Source organism: Osmerus mordax, chromosome 27, assembly GCF_038355195.1.
Source record: "Osmerus mordax isolate fOsmMor3 chromosome 27, fOsmMor3.pri, whole genome shotgun sequence".
Classification (NCBI taxonomy): Eukaryota; Metazoa; Chordata; class Actinopteri; order Osmeriformes; family Osmeridae; genus Osmerus; species Osmerus mordax.
In genome coordinates, this window is record NC_090076.1 from 7,567,398 (window position 1) to 7,587,352 (window position 19,955).

Consider the following 19,955-nt stretch of genomic DNA (forward strand, 5'->3'; position numbering starts at 1 on the left):
TAAACAGTCAACTGGAAACTTCTCCAAACTTGATTGTGTAAATGCACATTTACTCATTTAGAAAACACTTTTGTCCAAAACGACGTACTAAATGGAGTGGTCAGAGATAGGTGTTAGTTTGAGTCTTTACTGTAGAATTAACTGGAACAAAACATATAGCCTAAGTAAAATGTCACCAAAGTGGGGAACAGTGGCTTTTTCTAAAGATCGTTCAGCCAGTAGAGGAGTAGGTGGAGGACAAAGGCCTGGAGCACAGGCAGATATATTGCCCAGCCAGTTTTACAGCCCAGGCAGTGTTAGTACAACAGGGGGCATTGTTTTTGTATGGTTTGGAACGGTGAGAATCTACAGCGCTCTCTACTGGACAAACTCATGAACTGCAACCTGTTAACCATTGGTTTGGTACTGAAAGGACTAAATCCATATCATTCTGTTTTAAAAGAGAATTAGAGAAGTTTTTATTTATTTATTGGGAAATCAATCCATTTTAGAAATACCTGTTTTTTTACAAATATGTTCAGTTATAAAACAATAAAAATGAAATGAAAAGGTAAATGAATAATTGTAAAAAATGACTCGGGCAGGGGAAAGTTTGCAAAAAGAAGATTTCTTCTTCATAAAAATACAAACAATCAAAATAAATGTGATATTTTCTGACGCAAAGCATTACATTGCATAGGAAGTGTATTAACATAGCTATTACAATGTTATCTAATCTAATATAATCAACACATAATCAACCATAGTGAATCATTTAACAAAATTAGCTCATGAAAATTGAAAAATATAAATGCATATTGAAGTGTTTTCCAAATTTGGACATTGTTTCTCAGAACTGCACTGTCAAGTGAACTTGAGCATAGCAGCAGTGCGTCGTGAATGACCGCAAAGACAACACACACCAGTGATATGACTGCCAATGTTCAATACAAAAAATTAAAAGACAAATTAAACTGCTGTTCGGATGAATTCGGAGAGATGCATTCGATGAGACACCATTTTAATCATGTATACTCATTGTCAGTAATCACAATGTACACCTTTTTTGCCAGTAACCATAAGCCTGCATCAGCCTGGTCATGTTAGAATCATCTGGTCTGCAAACACTCAGATGAGAATACAAAAGTATATACACAAAGTATATACACAAAGTATATGTTCGTTCTTCCGTTCACTCGTTTTGGTTTATCTCACCATGGCAACCAGTAGATCGGTTTACAGACAGAACTAGAACAAACTTCACAAACAGTAGACTGCATTGGTACAAAACCCAAACTTGAAAGAGCACAAGTTATTTTTCGTTCCGAATTTAATTTGGATACACGTCACATTATACATGTTTTACAATTTCAGTAGCAATCCTTCGGTGAAGTGATTCGGACGTGCTGCGGTTGTGTTTTGTCTGTGGTCGTTGCCGTGAGCGATACCCGGGGAGAGCTCCAACACAGTAATCACACTCTACTTCTCTCAGGTTTATGACACTGCCACCCTTATCTCAGTAGACAGAACAAAGTCAACGCACCAATCTACAACCAACAGCAACCAAGCCTTCATCCACAAGTCGCAGCGAAGCGAAGGTCGAATGACTTTGGAAAACCTCTTTCCCAACCCACTCCAGACTCCCCCAGCTAGCACAGTCCAGGGTGAGAGTCAGTGTCACCTGGCAACCTGTTGGTGTATCGCTGGTTCAACAGTGCTTCACGCAAGACAATGTCCAAGCATTTTCCTGGAGGAGCTAAAGCATTCATGGTCAGTGTAGTCATTATGGAATGGGATAAACAGTAGTTCTATATACAAAATGCAAAGGGAAAAAACTACCCCAAAAAAGCATTTCCATTGCTCCGTATCGTGTGTGTGTGCATGTTTGCGAGTGCAAACGTGTATGTGTATCTGTGTGTGTACGTACATGCGTGTGTGAATGCATATATGAGTACGTGTGTGCATGTGTATGTGTGTGTGTGTGCACGTGTGAGTGTGTTTTTCTGCAGCTTGCGGGCAGCTTTGGTCTCAGTGTTGACGTGGGTCTCTCGTTCTTCCCGCCGTCTCAGCATGCGCAGGCTGTGTTCAGGAGTGTCGAATTGTCTTGAGAACCGAGGCGTTCAGAACCTGGTGCGTCGAGCGGGGCCACGTCGGGGCCCTCGCTACTGGCCCTTATCGTAGTCCTTCACCATGCGCTTGATGTGGAACAGTTTGTGTCTCAGCTGGCGACACTCCACCTTCTTAGACCGGTATTCGGACGTCTGAGGAGAAGCAGAGACACGCCCGATGAGTAAACAAACGCACCCCAGAGTTACGCAGATAACAGGGAAGACAGGCAGGGGGCGCTGTGTGCAAAGCGAGTGATTCTGTGCGACTTGAACTCGCTCGTCCTCTCACCCGCTTCACGTCCTTCAGACGGTTGTACTCCTCGGCCACGCCCTGAGGAGAGACGGGAGAGATTGGGTATCTAACGCAACGTTAGGAGGACTACACACACACATACACACACACATGTATACACACACACATGTATACACACACACGTACGCACACACACACGCACACAGCATGCTTCTTAAACCCCGTGGTCACTCACACACTCTTTCGAGGGAGGGGGAATGGGGCATTGGCGTTGCCGTGACAACCAGCGCTGGTCAAAAGTTTAACTTTTGCGCTCTGAACAGAACAGTCTGCTCTGCCAGGAAAAAAAGGCTCCTGATTGATATTAAGTGGAAAAGGGGGTTGTCGTTCAAATAACGCTTAGTGTGACAATGGCCTAAATCAGAATTGGGTTTCAGGGTGTGTGTATAAAGTTTCAAGTTTTTTGGCCACTTGGTCACATACAAACCTAGGAAATCTTAGTTCTGCTCCTCTCAGCTGTCACACCGGTCTAACCTAAACCTTAATTTCTCTCATTAGGATTAGGGTTATAAAAAATCCTAATCCGGTGTGAACTGATAAGGGTGTCGGGCGTCTCACCTGGTATTTGGAGGAGCCCTCGTCCAGCAAGTCCAGCTGTCTGCTCAGTTTGTTCATCTGATCGTTGATGTCATCCATCTCTGCACACAGCTGCTTGTACTCCCTTAGGTCGGCGTCAAACTCCCTCTTATACTCATGACGCTGACCGTCTGAGGTGATCTGGGGGTAGTTGCTGGGGCGGGGGAGAAGGAGAGAGATAAAGCGAGGGAGTGAGAGAGAGAGAGAGAGAGTGAGGGGGGAGGGCGAGAGACATAGAAGAGGAGGAAGCGAGAGAGAGGGGTGGACAGAAATAAAAGAGAGAGGGAGAGTAAGACTCTTGCAACCAACAGGTGGAGGCCACAAGTGCGCTGGTCAGACAAGGGGGTCCAGACTGCTTGTGTCCCCTGAGACCAGTCAGGGAGCCTGGGCAGCAGAAGCCTGGTTCTGCAGCTCTGACTAACCACTGACCTCCACCACTCAAACCTTTGGCCCAATTCTCTCATTATTTGAAATTACAAACCCATGTGGAATGGCATGCCAGAGGAGATTAGTTACTCTGCTGAACAGAACACAGCCAGGAGAGACCACTACCTGTGTGTGTGTGTGTGTGTGTGTACACATGCAAGGGTATGTGTGTGATATGTGACTATGCCTACCAGTATTCAACCCTGTATGCATACCTTCCATGCAGGCATATGTAAGTGAGCGTGAATGTGAGTGTGTGTAACTGTGTACAGTACATAAGCAAGAGTAGGAAGGAGTGTTCGGATGTGATTGTGTGTGTGTGTGAGAGTGTGTGAGTGTGTGTGTGAGAGTGTTTGTGTGTGTGTGAGAGTGTGTGTGTGAGAGTGTGTGAGTGTGTGTGTGATTGTGTGTGTGTGTGAGAGTGTGTGTGTGAGAGTGTGTGTGAGAGTGTGTGTGTAAGAGTGTGTGAGAGTGTGTGTGAGAGTGTGTGTGTGTGTGTGAGAGAGTGTGTGTGTGTAGCCCTCACCTCTCCAGGTGCTCTGCATCCAGCTCGTTGCCCGTGTCTCCTCCCGTGGTGTACTCCGTCTCGTACTGAGACTCGTCCAGCTCCGGGTTCCGACGGCGCCTCTTCCCCCGGTTGGCGGAGGGCTTGCGGACCCCAGCTGCCTCCTCTGAGGGGCTGGAGCTCACCCCTCCACCACGGGAGGGCTCGTCCGATGGCCGGCTGGACCGATCGGAGTACCTGAAACACGTTCCCAAAACGAAACATCCGACGGTCATTTATCTGTCCGAGGGATGACAAATCACGATGATAATACACAGAGGGAGGTGTGGGGGATTTGAACCTGGGATCTCTTGATCAGTAGTCTAATACCCTAACCACTGAGCTAAACTCATCCATGTTATAAAAGCATCAGCTAAATGAATTACCAACACACATATGAATGGATTTTATGGTTCTCTCAAGGTAGTGAACCAGCTACCTCCTCTCAAGTTATCTTTATGATCATGCGTCTAGTTAGAACATCCCTATTTTGCTCCTGACCTACATGCCATCAAGAACATCATAAAGTAAACACACAGAAAGATGTTCCTGAAACCAGAAACCAGCCAGGGTCCGAGAGGGACACGTAGGCTTGTCCTCAGCGTACAGGACAGGAAACAAGTTCAATTTAGTGAGTTTACAGGGATTTTGTGCTGTCTCTTGGGATTGGCCAGGGCATTACAGCAGCATATTACACCACATACCAGATGACATAAGTGAGGGAGCTTTGGGAGGCTTGAGGTTTCTCTACTGTAGGAAAAACAACCTTGCGTACTGTAAAGCACAATCTAGAAAGGACAGAAGTCCAGACTTTCGCTGATGGAATCACTGAGAAAGAACAATCGCCGTGGAAGCTGAATGTTAACGTAGAACTTTGTAAACAGAACTACTTCCTCGAAGTAATCAGTGTTCCGCTGTTTACTCACACATTGTTGTTGTACGTTTCCCCAATTAGAACGCTGCTTTCTGGCTTGGCCGGGTAGGAGATGATGCTATTGGCCGAGGTGTTGAGTGCCCCTCCCCCCTTCTCTGACATCACGACTGTAGGGGCATCATGGGTACTGTTGTTGTCCTCCACCTGGTTCACCTTAACCAATCAAAAAACAGAACTTCATCAGCAAATGACAACAGTCTAAACTAACTGAGTAACTTATAATAATAATGTGCCCATGTTCACGATCTGAGTAACTTATAATAATAATGTGCCCATGTTCACGATCTGAGAAACTTATAATAATAATGTGCCCATGTTCACGATCTGAGAAACTTATAATAATAATGTGCTCATTTCACAGACTTCACTTCCTTTACAGTTGGGTTTCTCCACTTGGCCTTGGCACAATTAGTTTACTTGGAGAAGAGAATGTTCGTGTTGGTTGTGTTGCAGAGACAACTGTTCTCTGAGTAGCAGGAATGTTTTTATTGAAACATTTAGTTGCTGAGTTTGGCTAAGTAGTGAGGCATTTATCTGGACTACAACACTTAGTAAAAGGTCCTAAATGAAATGTGGACTGGTTGGCTTGGTTACGGCTTGGTTCGTCAGTTTTATGGGGATAACATGCAAATCGAGTATTAGGCTTTCATTAATATATTTATTACACGAAAATCTGGACTCTAAACTGTATTTTGCCATTTTGAATCTTGGAGACGTGATCACGGAAGAAATATGCAGAGGAATTAAGTAGGTAATGTCATCATCGAAACATTTTCACGGCAGCTTCATAACCCTAAACACAACAGCAACTCTTCCTTAAACACTTCCTCTTTTTGTTCGAAAAGAGGAAGTGTCTCCTGAACACCTGCAGTCGACCGGGTTCCTCGGTCCTCGTCACAAAAGGAAGTGCTCCATGGGCTATAAACAAAGGAAGGATCATCTGTGGAGCGAACTCTTTCCTGTGTGACTGGGGGAGTGTGAAGGGCAACTCTGGACAATAGAGGCCCCCGGCCAGGGGTCACTGTGGCTCTCAGAGCTGCTCTGGCCAATCAGTCAGTACCCACGGGCCAAAGCAATGTGCTTGACACATTAACACGGTGAAACAGTGGCCCGTTTCATGACTCATACTGAAGCATCTTAAACAACGATGCCACGAAGCAGAATCCACATGGCCTGCAGAATCGAAAGCGTTTTAAGCGGGGGAAATATCCTAAGCTCTCCAGTTGTTCAGCAGCTAGGTTAGGCTAGGTGAGGCTAAGCTAGGTTAGGCGATCGGGCTTGATCGGTCTTTCAAAGATGGTTGAAAGGAGAAGTCCTCTGGATCTCTCCATCGGAGCGGCCGAAGGAGTCGACCGGAGGGTGTGGCGTTTTTCTCCTGCAGCTGCTGGAGAGGCCGCCTTTGAAGAGCGCAAGTCATCCAGGAATTCCAACAATGCCCTCTCCGCATGGTGCACGGTGGCCGCAGGGCCGCCAGGAGGCTGAGTAAGCAAGGGTGGGATGTCTGAGGCCTGAGACCTGGGGTAGGGAGCCGGCTACGGGGGGAGGAGAGGTGGAGGGATGGGGGAGGGAGGGAGGGAGGGAGGGAGGGAGGGAGGGAGGGAGGGAGGGAGGGAGGGAGGGAGGGAGGGAGGGAGGGAGGGAGGGAGGGAGGGAGGGAGGGAGGGAGGGAGTGGAGGGGAGGGGAGGGGAGGGGAGACAGAGGTGCGGGAGGGAGGGAGGGAGGTCAAGCGGAAGGCGGATTTGGAGGAAGGAGAAGTCAGGGGACTCAGGGAGATCAGCAGGTTCTTGTGATGTAGGTAAACTTGGAGGCTGGGGTTTTGGCTCATGGGAGAGGAAACTGCTTTGTGCTACACAGTGCTAGGAGGTTATATTGAGCATCCCTAATTGACAGATTCATTGCAGGGGTTTTAGAGAATGTTGAAGTGAAACAAATGCTATTAGCTGAACACAATCCCTTCTGACAGGTTGCCTAAAAGGGTGAATCCGAAATAACAAACAATGCAGTTGCAGAGCAGAGATTCACTACACTCTTTCAAAATAACCATAACCGTATTTGAGATAGTGGGTCAACGTCAGGAAATGTGTCCCTCTAAATAAGAAAAAAAAACTGTACAGTACATTTACGACAGTCAATCATTTCAAACCAACTACAACTGATGTTGCCTGGGAGGAAATTCTACTCTCTAAACCTACATGCAGCAGCCATCCGTCCATGAGCAGATGTCCCCCCTCCCCCCCGCTCTTGTGGAACGTGTGACATCATCCAGTGTTAAACAATGCAGCGTCTCCAGACTGAATGCGGCCAGTGTGTGAGGTCATCAGAGAGAGACGGAGCGCCAGGCAGCCGTGTCATTAAAGGCTGCTGTTTACATGACTCACTGCAGGGCTAAGGCTGCCCTTACCCAGCCTCAAGTCCTCCCAACACCTCTGGCGTGGGCTCTCCAGTTGGTACTGACAACCCGCTCGGCAAACAACAAATGTGTCAAACACACCATGACACTCCTCTGTGGTGTCCCCACACACAGCCCCCCACAGCCAGGCTCAAGTCCTGCCATCCATTCCCTGTGTTTTCCCCGCGGTAAACACAGTGCCTACAAGTTCACTTTATTTCCCTAGTTCACTCAATACACATGCACTTCCTTAATCCTTACAAATGGGTAGCTCGAGTGATTCCCTATGTCAATAAATAAACAATGCAAAGAATCGTCTCAAACGCTGAGCAACGGATCAATCAATAATAACCTCAAACCTTTCTGACCCAAGCCAAGCCCTCAGGACGTTGTTTAGGTCTAACTGTAGCAGCCAGGGTGCTCTGATGTGGTTAATGATCACCCAGAGCGAAACTAGGTAGAACAAGCAGAACAAACAGCTACTATCGGCTAGTGTGTGGTCACATGATATACACAATAAAAGTCAAGTTAAGAGTCCTTAACAGTTTTCTGAGAAGGTTAACAAGAGCAGAGAAAGGGCTTCCGTGAGGCGTGTAGCCTGAAACCTGATAACAGAACTGAGTTTATGAGAGTTGACAGAGTATTAACCAATGTAATAGGAAAATGTATCGTTATTAGCACCTTGCTACTTTACTTTACAAGATTACGGTAATTTTGTCCTGTTACACACACACATACTTACATACACACACACATTAAGTTTCCTCCACATAATTTCACAGTACGTTGTGTTTTCCATAATAACTCTGACCTCCCCTGTAATAAAAATTAAATTAATTGTCATAAATGTTGACACCCCTGGTGGACTGTGACCTCACATAGATGAGGTCACATGACTGGAGCGAGGGAAAACATCCACCAAGACTCTGAAGTCTTTCTGGAAAAAAGGCGTGTGCTTTAGATCTCCACATTTAACCACAACGTTGCGTAATCCCTTCTCCTGTTCCCGACCGAGAAGCCCTGATAAGAAGGCTCTCAGTGAGATGAATCATGAGGCCTACACACCTTGATTAAGACGTGATAAAATACACAAAGAAAAGTCAGGTCTGGTCAAGACCAACACCGGTCAAGACATTTCTGATGAAGTAGATCTTGAGCCTCAGTCTAAATCTCTCAATCACTTTGACTGTTGAGCCGCACAGGCCGTCGCTTTCGTACCTACGACCGAATCACAGCCGCGCTGATATTCAGTAATAGCCACTCCCTCTCATGTGATAACCCCGTCTCACCCAGTCCTCCACGTCGCGGCCCTCAGGGGCCAGTCCTCCAGTCAGGGGCGCGTCCCAGTAGATGTTGGGCTTCCCGTAGCGCCAGATCTTGCTGCGTGTTTTGTGCGCGAAGACAGCAGCGACCACCAAGGCGATCACCACCAGGAATCCACACACCATGGCCACGCCCTGGGGGGACAACGTCAACATGTTGACATATGACATACACACACAGTTCTACACACACACACACAGTTCTACACACACACACACAGTTCTACACACACACACACAGTTCTACACACACACACACAGTTCTACACACACACACACACACACACACAGTTCTACACACACACACACAGACACACACACGTGCTAAACAAACACACACAGTTCTACACACACACACAGTTCTACACACACACACACAGTTCTACACACACACACACAGTTCTACACACACACACACAGACACACACAGTTCTACACACACACACACAGTTCTACACACACACACACAGACACACACAGTTCTACACACACACACACAGTTCTACACACACACACACAGACACACACAGTTCTACACACACACACACAGTTCTACACACACACACACAGTTCTACACACACACACACAGACACACACACGTGCTAAACAAACACACACAGTTCTACACACACACACACAGACACACACACGTGCTAAACATACACACACAGTTCTACACACACACACAGACACACACACGTGCTAAACAAACACACACAGTTCTACACACACACACACACAGACACACACACGTGCTAAACAAACACACACAGTTCTACACACACACACACACAGACACACACACGTGCTAAACAAACACACACAGTTCTACACACACACACACAGACACACACACGTGCTAAACAAACACACACAGTTCTACACACACACACACAGACACACACACGTGCTAAACAAACACACACAGTTCTACACACACACACACAGACACACACACGTGCTAAACAAACACACACAGTTCTTCACACAAACACTCTTACAGGTTTGTCTGTTAGTGGGACATCTCGTATTGTTATGTAGTTACATAGTAGTCATTGTAACCTTAATTGAAATCGTTGCCACACACTCGCTCTGGATAAGAGCGTCTGCTAAATGACTAAATGTAACTCTTCATGTAAACTACCAGACAACATCCTTTTCTTTTCCAAAATGACACTTAAAACTTGATATAAGTTGGGCAGGACCCCCCCCCCCCCCCTCACCTCTTGTGGGTCCACAAAGCAGTAGTGGTACAGGTACTGGTTGTACATGGGGAAGCCTCCCACCCCTCCCATGTTGGAGTAGCCAGCCCCATACAGATTCTGACACATCATCAACATGGGGTTGTACATCATGCTGGAGGAGCTCTGGGCCATAGGGTTCACCCCGACGATGTACACGATGCTGATGATGCCTTCGAGGAAGGCCATGATGCAGCTGGTCACCAGGATCGCCAGGTAGAACTTCCTGCAGCGGAACACGGCCGTCTTGGAGAAACCGGCGATGAAGAAGCCCAGCGCCACCACGAAGTTGATGGCCGCCATGGCGATCATGCTGGTTTTAGCCGAGTAGGGCGTCGGGTAGGAGCTGTATTGGTTGCCGTAGCCCCCATACCCTCCTCCGTACCCTCCTCCGTACCCTGATCCATAGCTGCTGCCATAGTTACTGCCATAGCCCCCATACCCCCCCAACCCTGACCCGTACGACCCCATGCCCATCTGGTACCCCTGCATGTCCCACATCAGAGTGGAGGCCACGCAGGCGAATATAGCCACACAGAGCACCACCACCACGCCCATCATGGCCTTGACGATGCCGGGCGGAGAGATCCACTTGTAGAAGTGCTGGGGCTTGTCCTCCATGTAGTAGGACCCGGGGGGGGGCGGGTAGGGGTCAAAGTCACTCTTGGGGGAGGTGAAGCTAACTGGTGGGCCGTAGCCATTGGAGGGGGCGGTGTAGGGAGGGCTGTACACGGGAGGGCTGTCGTAACGCTGTTTCTCGAACATACTGGCACGTATGTAGGAGCCTGGGGAACACAACAAGCAGATACCGTCAGATACAAGATGTGACATGGTAGAAGTCCAAGAAGTACTGGGAGATACAATATCTGGCCAAGTTTCGGACAACACCAAGACGTTTACTTTGATAAACGCAGCTGCGGGTCGTTAGGGAGGGCAGGGCTTGGCTCTCTTCAGGAAAACGGTTTGATGGATTTGTGGGAATGTGTGCCGTGCTGTTGTTCAAACAGATCTGAGATTTGCTTAGTGCTCGCGCATTCACTCGCTTCTCTGCTGAAGGTGCCCTACTTTCTTTTCCTGAACCGAGGTAGCGAGTGCACAGACCTCACAAGCAATTACACCCAAAACAAGTCACACATAGTCATTTCCAACATTACACGCTGTAGCGCCTCAGAGGCCTGACCTCAGAGTTCTGTGAAGCAGCCAAGGCAGAAACGGCGTGGAGACGTCGGTACCAGGAATCAAGGGTTCCGCCGACAGCACAAAGCCATCGTTCTTCCAGTCAACCCCAAGCTGTGGGAGTCTCCCCTCAATCCCTCATATTGTCCAGCGGACTTTGAACATTTCACATCCCGCCCTCAGCCTGCCAAGTTTTGTTTTTGTTTTGTTTCAAATCATTCACAGATACGCTACTCTTGCAGGGTAAACATGCCAAACAATGACCATTCTTCTGCTGCTCTCTACACACACACACACACACACTAGGGGGTGGGGGGAGGGGGGCCTGGGGGGCCAGGAAGGGCGGCAATGTGTGTGTGGGGGGGGATGAGGGGAATTGGCCGTTTTGAACAAATACCAGACATAATTGCAGATGATTCCGAAAGAAGTTTCAGAATAATGTGCTCGAGACAGAAAATAACAAATAACGAATAATAACCTCACTTCTGAAGTGAAGGTCATCTCAGTTTGGGACATCTGCAGAGTGCCCATTGTTCCACTCAGTAATCTGCAACCGTGTAACACGCCGACAGAACGTCCTGTGAACGTTTTGGATAACAGCACATCAGCGCGGAGCTACAGGAGGAGACAGCTACATGAGGAACCGTGAAGAAGCACTCCCTGGCCCTCTAAACGGGACTCTCCTAACAAAGGCCAGACTGTCCATCCTGGAGGCCTGGCAGGCAGGCAGGCAGAGCCCAGCCCCCGGCTCTGCAGCCATTACTCTGGTCTTTACGACCCTGTCTGGCACAGCTACTGTAGGGGACTTGCCTCGGGGGCCCCCCATCTCAGTCACCTTCCCTTCATCCTCCCCTCCTTATGCCCCCTAGATCCTTCATCCTTCCCTCCTTACGCCCCCTAGATCCTTCATCCTCCCCTCCTTACGCCCCCTAGATCCTTCATCCTCCCCTCCTTATGCCCCCTAGATCCTTCATCCTCCTTACGCCCCCTAGATCCTTCATCCTCCCCTCCTTATGCCCCCTAGATCCTTCCCTCCTTACGCCCCCTAGATCCTTCATCCTCCCCTCCTTACGCCCCCTAGATCCTTCATCCTCCCCTCCTTATGCCCCCTAGATCCTTCATCCTCCCCTCCTTATGCCCCCTAGATCCTTCATCCTCCCCTCCTTATGCCCCCTAGATCCTTCATCCTCCACTCTCGCCCTCCCTTCCTTCTCCCACTGTGCCACCCTCCTTTTCTTCTTTATACTCAACTTCTCTGCTTTGTTTTTGGAGTAGGCTAGGTGGGCCGGGCGTGGAGGGGGGGGGGGCTATGGGAGATTTGAAGCTGCTAGTCGCAGGGACGGCGTTGCCATGGTAATAGGTGAGCACATAAAAAATAGAAAAAGAGGCACAGCCTAGAGAGGATCCAACAAGAGCTCTTCTGTGTGGTTCTCGAGTGGATGGAGTGGGAGCAAGGCAGGGAGGGGAGGGGAGGAGGGAGGGGAGGGGAGGGAAGGGAGGCGAGAGGATCAGGTGTCTTCTCTGGGGGGGAAGGGCGGGGCCACAATCCTCTGTTGAGGATCATCAACCGCATGCTCACTGGGCCCTGTCCTCCTTAGAGAACAATTCCCCCCCCCCCCCCCCCCCCCCAGATCCACACACACACACACACATCTCAGTATGAGACACCTGGAGTGTGCACCTGTCAAGCTCTCCCTAAGGGTCTACAAATACACTGGACTACAAACACCAGGACACACCCCGACCATAAAATGTGCTCCCATACTGAAGCACTTTAGTGTACACCTGTAGGCACCGTGGATGAAAAGAACCTGCTCCATTTTGGTAGAACAATACGACAGGAACATGGTGTTTATCTCTGACAAAGCCAGAAGACTTTCCATATACTGAGATGCTGTCGAGCACATTCAATTAACGTCTTGTGGTTGACTTTGTTTTGCTTTTTTAAGCCCCTTTCACATGCTTCACGTCACAAATAATTAACTCCATGCCTTCCATAGGCTGTAACTGATACCAAGCATAATTAGGCCTATAGTTTCATCACCATTATTGCGCTCAAAGGTACGCCAGTTTCATATGATGGTACAATTGCACTACAAAGCAGGAATGTGTGTGTGTTATTATGAACTTAATCAAAATGTTTAGTCTTATAACGGAAAGTATTCACTGAGTAGGCCTGTACATGTATTTTTTCTTTGTCCGTTTCTTTGCTATGCAATACGCTTGGAAAACCAATCACATGCTTCAAAAGAAAGCATTTGAAAATAATCTTCCAGTTATAAACGAGCTTATTCCTAATGTCAGAATATTGTGTTTGTATTCAATCTCACTTTCCACTCCTTCTGATGGAAGTTAATTTCACTTACCTGAAGTTGATATAAAAAAGAAGCACTCGACCAATCTCGTCTGTCCGAAATCGAACCCGAATTCGCTTTTTCTTCGGTTTGTCAAGTTCCAACAATTCCTCTTCGAGTCTGAACCAAGTCTAGTTTGTATAATCTTCGTGGGCTACCTATTATTAGTCAAAAATATGTCGCTCGCTACTCTAAATCTCTCCGACTCCTGTACGCAGATACAACGGTCCTAAAAGACCTCTGAACAAGTGTTTCGTGCACTACGCTTGCCCAAGAAGGGACGTCGGATAGCGGAGTCCAGCCCTATGTAGTAAGGTGCGCTAGCCGATACAAGGGTGTAAGACTGTATGGTCAGTTCTAGGGACACGCAATTCCTCCCCTTTAAAAAAAAAAATAAGGACGTCGAAACAGGTAGGTTAGAGAAAAGTATTCATGCAAACTCCAGAGTCCCGAAAAAACGATCTTTTGGCTTACAGTGCCATCGTCCGGACTGAAAATGTTGATTCAAGCGCATGGGTCACCGAGCTGGACTTTGACGTCAAAATATTGGCTTGGTCCGTGACGCGACTGCTTATTCAGTCATATAAACACTTTTTTCTTGTCCTTTTAAAAACTTAGAGATAATATTGTTTCTGTAGTAGGCTAATAATACAATAATGTACAGATTAAAAAATTACAAAAAACAGAAGATATCATAGGGGAGTGAACCTTCTGCAGATTTATTTGAGCGAATAACTAAAGCACTGGGTTAATTCAATTAATCATCGACAATGAATTCAGTGAACTGACTTCATGGTCGTTAAGGTGAGTTTGATTTCAAATGTAGTTCAGTAGTTGGACGCTAGATGGCGATGCAAGTTATTTTCTCCCTGGTAGAATAACTATGAATTCCCCAAATAAAAATCTCCAAGTAGGTTCCTTGCAAACTGCCCTGTTCTAAGAACCAACATATTTGGGTCATTGAAACAAGAATATCAGAACTTGTAAACTTCTCTCCACTCTTGATACAAATCAATGTATACAGCATGGCAATAGAGGATTTTATTATTAACTGTTGAAGACTACATAAAAATTAGAAATTGTATTAAAATCCCTACGGATTTAGCTTTCATTGACGGATCTTGATCGGCCAGATGAGGATGGTGCATAGAGACACAGCCGCTGCCATGGCGACGCCACCGGTTACGATCACCATGACATCGCAATAGAACCACACGCAGGCGGGGCAGCAAGTTTCTGTGCTGTTGAAAAAAATACACAGCATCATAATTTCCTTGACTGGTATACAAGTACAGGGTTTCCTGAAGGTAACATTCATGCTTTATGGGACAGTGAAAGGATGAGACAGTGAAAGACAGGGGAGAGAGAGACAGGGGAAGACATGCAGGGAATAGTCTGGGCTGGAACCTGAGCTGTGGGTCGTCCGATTCTGTCCCTCCACTCACCTACAGGGGTGCATGCTTTGTATGATGATAACTCCCAAGCCGTTGGACATTTTGTCTGTGAAGCTCATCGCCCCGTACACAAACGCCCCACTTTGCTGGCGGGACAAGACAGAACGTTCAGCTCAAAAGTCACACGGATCCAGCCATGGCGAGAAGCTGCGTTAGAACGGTTTGGAAATGTAAAAAAATGTTCCCGGCTCGTTCTCACCGTTTGGTGCCCGATGAGACGTGCCGTCATGGAGAGCGACATGACAAGGACGGTGGCGGAGCCCGCCCCCAGCAGCACCCCTGCCCCGTACACCTGCCGACCCATCTTCACATCCACCAGCACCCAGTAGGAGAAGCCCGACACCAGCAGCAGGCCCAGGAAATACGTCATCTGAGGTCAGACGGCCACAGAGGTCATTTACATTTAGTCATTTAGCAGACGCTCTTATCCAGAGCGACTTACAGTAAGTACAGGGACATTCCCCCCGAGGCAAGTTGGGTGAAGTGCCTTGCCCAAGGACACAACGTCATCTGGCACAGCCGGGAATCGAACCAACAACCGTCTGATTAATAGCCCGACTCCCTAACCGCTCAGCCATCTGACCCCCCCTCATTTAGGGGGATACGGGCACAGCTCAGTGGTAGAGCACCAGGCTGCATGTCGAGAGGTTGCAGGTTAAGAAATCCCTGTGTCTGTAGCTTTCGATGACATTGTCTGCATGTGCACATAGGACAGCTGAACTTCCAGTAGTGAAGTCCCGGAAATAGGTCAAAGTAAAAACTGTGGTTTCAGAGTATATGGGTAGCTGTCATGTGAATATGATCACAGAGTTCACACCAAGACATGCCATCACAGAGAGAGAAAGCAAGAGAGAGAGAGAAGAGAGCGCAAGAGAGCGATACAGAGACTCACATTTATGCCTATGAGCTTGCTGACTGGTTTCATGACCAGCGAGCACACAAACCCACTGACGTACATAACCAGGGGGATGGTAGCAATGAAGTTCTGCAAAAGACAAAGGAAGCCGCAGGTTTCACAAAGGGTTCTGTTAAGAAAAAACAATCCCAAAACCACTCAAACGTCGTCTGAAGGTGTTCCAGAGGGCCTACCTTGGGCAACAGCAGGGCATTGGTCAGATACATGGACATGTAGGTTTGGGATAGGTTGACCATCAGCCTGGTACACATGTACAGGAACGCAACCTGAAACCAACATGAACCATGGACACTGCTCACCAACAGTTTGAACCACATGTCCACAAACTCGTGTCACTGTGTGTGTGTGAAAAAGTGTCAAAGAGATCCACTGATGTGATATGATTTCCCTTTCCACTGCTTGAAAGTGACTTGTTCAGATCTCAAATGTAGGATAAAGATGTGTTTGTTCAGGAGGAATCTTTTTATGTCGCATTTCCTCTTTTGTTTTAAGTTGTCAAATTCTGTGAAAGAAGCCTTTATAAGTATTCACTTTTAGGAAGTAGTTTTCTAATTCCAAACATTAGATTTCACAACAGTAAAACGTGGAAAAGCAAAACATTTTTTCTATGAAATTCTAGGGACTCCGCCACCCCCCCCCCCCCCCCCCGACACACTCCCGAGAGCCACAGGTCATTTGTAACCCAGAGAGTAACCTGGTAGAAGGCAGGTTCCTTGAACCAGTGATTCCACTGCAGCAGAGTCTGGGACGAGGTCTCCTGGTTCAGAGAGAGGAGAGGCTGGCCCTCCTCCTCCTGGCCAGACTCCTCCCGGGCAGGGCCTGTCTCCCGGGTGCCCAGGTGGAAGACCAGAGAGAACACCGCTCCGATAGCCAACACGATGAGGGACAGGTCCTTGGGAGAGAGAGACAGAGAGAGACAGACAGACAGAGGGAGAGAGAGACAGAGAGAGACAGAGGGAGAGAGAGAGAGAGAGAGAGAGAGAGAGAGAGAGAGAGAGAGAGAGAGAGAGAGAGAGAGAGAGAGGAATGAAAAATGAAGGAGTTGGAAATGAAGATGTAGAGAGAGAGAAATGGAAATAGAAAATTTAGATAGAGAGAAAGAGAGCCCAAATTCGAATACATGGTACACACTATACAACATTCCACTGGTAACATTTCAACAGACCATTGGTAAGCACGTCGTACAGTTTACGGGCACATTCGCTACCGGGCCATGTACTGGCAGACCAGCTCCCCTACCCTGAATATGGGGATGTCGACACGGCCCAGACTGTCGGAGATGAGAGGCTGCTGGGCCTGGAAGTGGAAGAGTAACCAGGCCACGGCGTACACGGTGATGTTGGCCACCACGGTGAACGCATACCTGCACAGACAGGACCAGGACATGAGGTCAGGCCGCTAGGTCGACACAGGCATCTCCGGAGACGGTTTTAGAAATTCGCACCACGATTATGCTGAATGCCAGGATATGAAATGTGAGATTGATGTCTTAAAGCCTCTGGAATTTAGGCTTGCAGTGGGTGCTTTCATTTCCGAAATCCAAATCTCCACATTAATTCTCTAATGAAAAATTAAAGCCTGGTTTCAAGGAAAGGCAAGCAAACACATGAAACTTGGCAATCATTCAGGCAGCTTTGAAACATCCACTGCTCTCATTAAGAAGGCTAAATCTGATTACTTCCTGAGTATAATTTCAAATGTAACATTCTGTTGACCATTTAGGGAGCTAAAACCTCACAACATGTTCCCAAATTACATCTGGTTCAGAAACAATTGCAGATATTGTCCATACAAAGAAGTACTGCATTACATTTGTTTGAAAGGACCTTCAGAGTGAAGATAAATCCTTTATGCCAGTTATGACATTCCAAACGTAATGATTTTCCTTCCAATTCATTCCCATTAGTTTAACCAACCCTAACCCCTGAAACCCACCCCATTGGTCAATCTGTTGAGTTCTGACAGAGCTAACGGCAAAACAAACAGGGAACTTTTACACCCGGCAACCCTTGTGTTAGCTCCCTTAACAGTCCTGGACCAGTTAGGAACCATGGTAGAGAAACTGAGAGAGAGAGAGAGGGGGGGGGGGGGAGTGAGAGAGAGAGGGAGAGAGAGAGGGAGAGAGGGAGGGCGAGAGAGAGGGAGATAGAGGGCAAGCGAGAGAGGGAGAGAGAGATTCACATGTGAGCGTGAGAAGGGAAAGGGGGGGTTCACCTGCATGCGATCAGCTCCACCTTGGCATGCTCACCGGACACCAGCTCTGGGATGAGCGAGAGATGAGAGATCTGGGTGGAGGCCCAGCCAAACTGGAAGATGATGATGAAGGGGATGAAATAGGTGAGACTCACCCAGCGCGGGGTGTTCTCATCACAACCCAGGCATGGGTTGAAGATGAAGGGGAAGGAGACAAGCACGCTAAGGGTCCCTGGACGGATGGGGTTGGCATGGAAGAACATTTGTATTTTATCACCCTCAAATCTGTATTTTTTTTGTGTGCAAGGTGTGACGGTATGGTAATGTGGGATATATCATCTAAAGACTAACGGTGCAACCAATGTAAAGTAGGTAGCAGAAAACAAAATAAAAACCTATGTTGCTTTCAATACGACTACTTACCCACTAAATGCCATGTTTTTCTTTTGCCATAGGCTGCGCATCCTGGAGTTCGATCGGATTCGTATCCAACTAGGGGAGTGGAGAGCGCGTCCGCTATTTGACCCACCAGCAGCAAAACACCTGCATAGGTGCTCGGGAATCCCAGCACGGAGTGATAGTAAACCAGTAAATAGGTAAACCACAAAGAGGCGCACAGATCGTTCAAAAAGTGGCCAACTGCATAACTTAACCGCCTGCCGACCGGTAAAGATCTCTCCATAGGCAACAGATCCATGGTAAAAAGTTACAAAACCCGTATTCCAGAATTACAAAAATGTTCACATCTGTCAATTGTGTGGCTGCAGTTCTGAGCGGAGTCAATCCCCAATATTGTCATTTTAATGGAAGTGCTCCTAATATTGGGATAATTTATATGGGGGGGGACGGGGGGGGGACGACGACGACGACGACAATGTTGCACACATAAGGATTGCGTCAAGCTCTCTTGCCTGGTCAGCTGAATCGGTTTCCCAATGGGTCTCAAATGTTCAAACTATTTCAAGACTATTTGCACTAATTGCGGTCGTTTCCTCAAAAATAAAACATTTGTGGCGGATGACTCAGGTGTCACTCTGTCTCTTACAAAAATACGACGATAACCCAAATACGGTGATGTTTCGGTTTTCAAGCCGTTATGTTTACGGAGAGAGCTTCACGTCACATCATAGTCAATTCATTGACTGGAGATAAAGAGCAACTGTTTGTTATAAAGCTGGTTTCCTAAATGGTTTCTATAGCCTATAGCAAATTAGTGAGATAGGATATACGTTTCAACAGTAAATCCGTTGCCCATATAGAGCTACCTTCTAGTTTCTTTCCCCCTTTCACTCGACAAAATTACCAATAAGCCTATTTTCAAGAAATCCCAAACATACATTGGAAACACTCGGAAGAGCATGTGACTAAATTGACTGTCGATTAACATACACATTCATAAAGTGTACATTTTGATGATGACCCTTAGACTGCCTCAAACGCCAAAGTTCATATGACGGTATCACTGACATTATATATGATCTTTATAATTCTATTATACTCAGTTAGGTACAGTTAAAAAAACATGTATTGGCAACGTTTTCCCCACCCATTTCTTTTTTTGGAAACTCTTACCACCCAAATTACTATTTGTTTAACTCATGATGTACACAGGATCGACTTCGTTTTGTATCTTGTGACAATTTACATTTTGATTTCACAAGGATATGACTCATGTTCACTAAGTCCCAGTCGGTATGTAGCCTATAAAATCGTCAACCGTCTGCGGCTACAAGCGACAGAAAGACGTTATTAATATGTTGTGCAATGCTATGACACCCCTTCGTTCCTGTTCTGTGGAGTTTTGGGGAGAACAGAAGTCTATTAATATACTGCACAGAAGTCTATTAATATACTGCACAGACGACAGGGCACCAAGTTGCCAGACATACATCTCATATTAGTCCAAGAGAAACATAGAACATTACAATGTTCAAGCCAATATACACGGAACTCCTGCACTTCAGCAGCAAAGGAAACTCCAAATGATAAACATTGCGTGTCCAAAACAAGTACGGTGGCTTCTTCTGT

The 19,955-nt window shown here is 47.1% G+C and overlaps 2 protein-coding genes across 2 annotated transcripts; both read right to left on the bottom strand.

Moving 5' to 3' along the window:
* Positions 1–125: 125 nt before the first annotated feature.
* Positions 126–13,410, bottom strand: LOC136936681 (occludin-like). Its single transcript, XM_067230298.1, has 8 exons — positions 13,377–13,410; positions 9,817–10,619; positions 8,560–8,727; positions 4,873–5,033; positions 3,929–4,144; positions 2,959–3,130; positions 2,377–2,418; positions 126–2,240 (listed from the first exon to the last, which is right to left on the bottom strand). The coding sequence occupies exons 2-8, from the start codon at positions 10,597–10,599 to the stop codon at positions 2,142–2,144; spliced, it is 1,641 nt and encodes a 546-aa protein (XP_067086399.1). The 5' UTR covers positions 10,600–10,619; positions 13,377–13,410; the 3' UTR covers positions 126–2,141.
* Positions 13,411–14,076: 666 nt separating this feature from the next.
* On the bottom strand, positions 14,077–18,628 carry LOC136936937 (major facilitator superfamily domain-containing protein 12-like). The gene is made up of 9 exons (XM_067230624.1): positions 18,351–18,628; positions 17,949–18,159; positions 16,974–17,097; positions 16,429–16,626; positions 15,908–16,000; positions 15,711–15,803; positions 15,018–15,188; positions 14,810–14,904; positions 14,077–14,605 (listed from the first exon to the last, which is right to left on the bottom strand). The coding sequence occupies exons 1-9, from the start codon at positions 18,622–18,624 to the stop codon at positions 14,473–14,475; spliced, it is 1,392 nt and encodes a 463-aa protein (XP_067086725.1). The 5' UTR covers positions 18,625–18,628; the 3' UTR covers positions 14,077–14,472.
* Positions 18,629–19,955: the final 1,327 nt, after the last annotated feature.

Excerpts from the sequence above, each read along its gene's own strand:
- LOC136936681 (XM_067230298.1), bottom strand. The coding sequence starts at position 10,599 with ATGTTCGAGAAACAGCGTTACGACAGCCCTCCCGTGTACAGCCCTCCC. Across the intron at positions 3,131-3,928 it reads GATGCAGAGCACCTGGAGAG|CAACTACCCCCAGATCACCT; the intron begins GTGAGGGCTACA and ends CCCCCGCCCCAG. Across the intron at positions 2,241-2,376 it reads GTCTGAAGGACGTGAAGCGG|ACGTCCGAATACCGGTCTAA; the intron begins GTGAGAGGACGA and ends GCTTCTCCTCAG.
- LOC136936937 (XM_067230624.1), bottom strand. The coding sequence starts at position 18,624 with ATGGATCTGTTGCCTATGGAGAGATCTTTACCGGTCGGCAGGCGGTTA. Across the intron at positions 17,098-17,948 it reads GTGGAGCTGATCGCATGCAG|GTATGCGTTCACCGTGGTGG; the intron begins GTGAACCCCCCC and ends CTGTCTGTGCAG. Across the intron at positions 14,905-15,017 it reads GTCTCATCGGGCACCAAACG|CAAAGTGGGGCGTTTGTGTA; the intron begins GTGAGAACGAGC and ends TTGTCCCGCCAG.